Source organism: Nicotiana sylvestris, chromosome 5 (assembly GCF_000393655.2).
Source record: "Nicotiana sylvestris chromosome 5, ASM39365v2, whole genome shotgun sequence".
Lineage (NCBI taxonomy): Eukaryota > Viridiplantae > Streptophyta > Magnoliopsida > Solanales > Solanaceae > Nicotiana > Nicotiana sylvestris.
This window is the reverse complement of record NC_091061.1, coordinates 135,417,699-135,421,220: the sequence shown is the minus strand read 5'-3', so window position 1 is coordinate 135,421,220 and position 3,522 is coordinate 135,417,699. Positions and strand designations below refer to the sequence as shown.

The 3,522-nt window shown below is 39.2% G+C and overlaps 1 protein-coding gene across 1 annotated transcript; it reads left to right on the top strand.

The window, feature by feature from the left end:
* Window positions 1-850: 850 nt before the first annotated feature.
* On the top strand, window positions 851-2,145 carry LOC138869345 (uncharacterized). The gene is made up of 2 exons (XM_070146958.1): window positions 851-1,658; window positions 1,775-2,145. Exons 1-2 carry the CDS (start codon window positions 851-853, stop codon window positions 2,143-2,145), a joined length of 1,179 nt encoding a protein of 392 aa, XP_070003059.1.
* Window positions 2,146-3,522: the final 1,377 nt, after the last annotated feature.

Genomic DNA, 3,522 nt, shown 5'->3' with positions numbered 1-3,522 from the left:
TCAGCGTGGAATATGATTCAACTCTTCAGAGTGGAAGGAACAACTGAGGGAACAGGTCCCTACCAGTTCCCGAGGAGACTGTACGAAATTAACTTTCCAGCTTGAAAGTTGCTGCCTGCACACGCTACAGTGCAAGAACAGTGCTGCAGTCAACTTTCCAAAGAAGACTTTTCACCTACCTTGCTTACATTATTGTAAGTGACATCACTCATGAATATATACAATCAAGGAAGGTAAAACACATTCTCTTAAACACTTACAGATTTTGGCAAAAAGGCTCTCTCATGTGATCATCCAGTAAGCAAGTTTAAAGTGCTTCAAGAACAAAGAACAAAGCAACTACGGACCAGTTCCCACATAGAAGTTATTGTATGTCCTTAGTTGAGTTGTAACTTTGTAAAAGTTCTTCATGTGTACTTCATATCTAGCTTATTTAGAAGCATTCTATAGGAACCCCTTTATAAACCTTAAACCAGTGCGTTCGAGTCTTAGCTAGAGTTAGTCATGTTGTAAAGTCTTTGTAATAGAGTTATTACAAAATGTCTTGTAATAGGTGTATTACAAGTTAGTGAAGGATTAAGAATTTAATTCCTAGGTTGCATAGGTTGTAATCTAAAAGTTGCTCTGTAGTGAAGTTGAAATCCTATAAGGGTAGGTCGTGGTTTTTAATCCCGTTAGCTGGGAATTTTTCACGTAAAATTTCTCCTGTCATTTATTTACTGTTGTGTGTGTGTACTGTTAAACTTGATAGAGAACCTGGTTATCTGTAGAGTTTGGTGGACCCTTATATTCTATCAATTGGTATCAGAAGAGGTTCTTTCTATAAGGTTAACACCTAGAAAGGATTCTCATGGCTGCTCCTCCAAACTTCGAAGAAGGCCAGTCTACTTACAGACCTCCAAGGTTTAACGGTCAATACTATGGGTGGTGGAAAACTAGGATGCACGACTTCATCATGGATAAAGATTCTAAGTTATGGGATGTCATATGTGACGGACCCTTTATCCCTACAAAGAACCTTGGCGACCCAGCTGTAGCCATTCCCAAGATGAGGAAGGAATTCAATGATGCTGATAGAAAGGACATAGAAAAGAATTTTCGTGCAAAGAATTTTTTTGTGTATGGCATTGGCCCTGATGAATATAACAAGATATCAGCTTGTCAATTAGCGAAAGAGATCTGGAAGGCTCTTCAGACAGCTCACGAGGGAACAACACAGGTGAAAATATCCAAGATTGATATGCTCACAACAGAATATGAGCTCTTCAGAATGAAAAATGATGAATCCATCCAAGATATGCATACTCGATTTACCTCCATCATCAATGAGCTTCACTCTTTAGGTGAAAGTATTACAAGAAACAAGCTTGTCAGAAAAATTCTTAGTGTACTACCCAGTTCTTGGGAAAGCAATGTTAATGCCATTACAGAGGCTAAGGACCTGCAGACACTGACCATGGATGAACTTGTTGGAAACTTGAAAACTTATGAAATGAAGAAGAAAAAGAACAATGAAAGAAGAGAACCCAAGAGAGAGAAGAACCTGGTCCTCAAGACGGACATTAATAACTCAAGTGGTGAAGACGGAGACATGGCTTACTTGACAAAAAGATTCCAAAAGATGGTTCGCAAGAATGAAGGCATTCCAAAAAGGGAAAGTTCTAGCAAACCAAGAAATTATGACCTCTGTCATAAATGTGGCAAGCCACGACACTTTATCAAGTATTGCCCCTCCTAAAGCAAGATCAGCATAATAACAACTTTGACAAAGCAGCCAAGAGGAACCAGGTTCCTGACAAACGCCTCAAAAGGAAGAATGATGCTGACAATGTTGTAAAGCAAGCTCTTGCTGCACGGGGAGACTCCTCCATCGAATCTGAAGAAGAAAACGACCATGGTGGTAGTTTAATGATGGTGGTGGAAAATGAAACAACTGAGTATGATTCAATCTTTGCTTTAGTGGCTCAATCTAATGACGATGAAGATGTCGACGATGATGAGGTAAACTTTCTAGATGTTCAAAGAAATCTAAAATCTTACTCTCCTAAAAAGCTCATGTCATTAGCAAATGTGGTAATTGATGCATACCATAGTCTTATCAATGATAAAGATGCATTAACTATGGAACTAGAGGAAGTAGAATAAACTAGAGATGACCTAGTAGTCGTTGTAGTCGATTTGAAAGAAACAATAGAGAACCTGAAAAAAGAAAATAATGCCTTAGAAGAGAAAATTGCTAATATAAAACATGAAAGAGATGATCTAATTATTATTGTGGTAAACTTAAAAGAAACCATTGATATACAAGAAAAGAAAAGGAAACCTTGATTGAGAGATTTGCTATCATTGAGCAAGAATGAGATGACCTAGTAGTGGTGGTAGTAGAATTGAAAGAAACAGTTGAGGAGTTTAAAATGGTAAATAGGCCTGGAAACTCTGAAAAAGGAAAGGAAGTTTCAAGTGAAGCACACATTAAGCTAGAAAATGAGTTAAATTTGGTGAAACTAGTCTATGTGCTGAAATTGAGAAAAACAAACAACTTCAGGAAATACTAGGGAAAGTGAAGAGTGATCTTGAAAAATCGCTTAAGTGGATCTGTGTGATGACCCAGCCAGTCGTCTCATGAGTCACCGCTCCATTTTTCCTATTTCTGCTTCTTTATGCTTCGTTATCCGTGTTTTATGGTATAGGGTTGGTCGGATCGAATCCGGAATGATTTTGGTAAGGTTTGAGACATTTAGTCTCTTTTAAGGAAGTTTAAGTTGAAAAGTCAACCGGATGTTGACTTATGTATTAGAGGGCTCAGATGAGAGTTCCGATGGTTCGGTTAGATTCGGGAGGTAAATTGTGGATTAGGAGCATGATCAGAATGAATTTTAGAGGTCCGTAGTAGATTTAGGCTTGAATTGGCGAAGTTGATATTTTGGCGATTTTCGGTTGATAGGCGAGATTTTGATATAGGGGTCGGAATGGAATTTTGAGAGTTGCATTAGTTCTGTTGTGTAATTTGGGATGTGTGTGCAAAATTTCAAGTCATTCAGACATGGTTTGGTTGGGATTTTTGATCGAAAACATAATTTGGAAGGTTTTAGAAAGTTTGGCTTGAATCCGATGTGTTTTGGGTGATTTAATGATGGTTGAAGTGTTTTGATGGTTGGAACAAGTTTGAATAAAGTATTAGGATATGTTGGTACTTTTAGTTGAGGTCCTGGGGGCCTCGGGATGATTTCGGATGGTTGACGGAAAGGTTTAGACTTGTAAAGTTGCAGAATCTCAACTGCTTCTGGTATATCTGCACCTGCAGATTAGGAACCGTAGGTGTGACGCCGCACGTGCAGAACAGGAGTCGCAGAAGTGGATTTTGAGGGAACACTAGGAACCGCAGATGCGGTAGTTTGACCGCACCTACGAAGGCGCAGGTGTGGAGAGTTGACTACAGATGCGAGGTTGGTCCTTTAAGTGAATAGCCGTAGAAGCGGTAATTTGACCGCATATGCGGTACCACAGAAGTGGTGGGCGTGT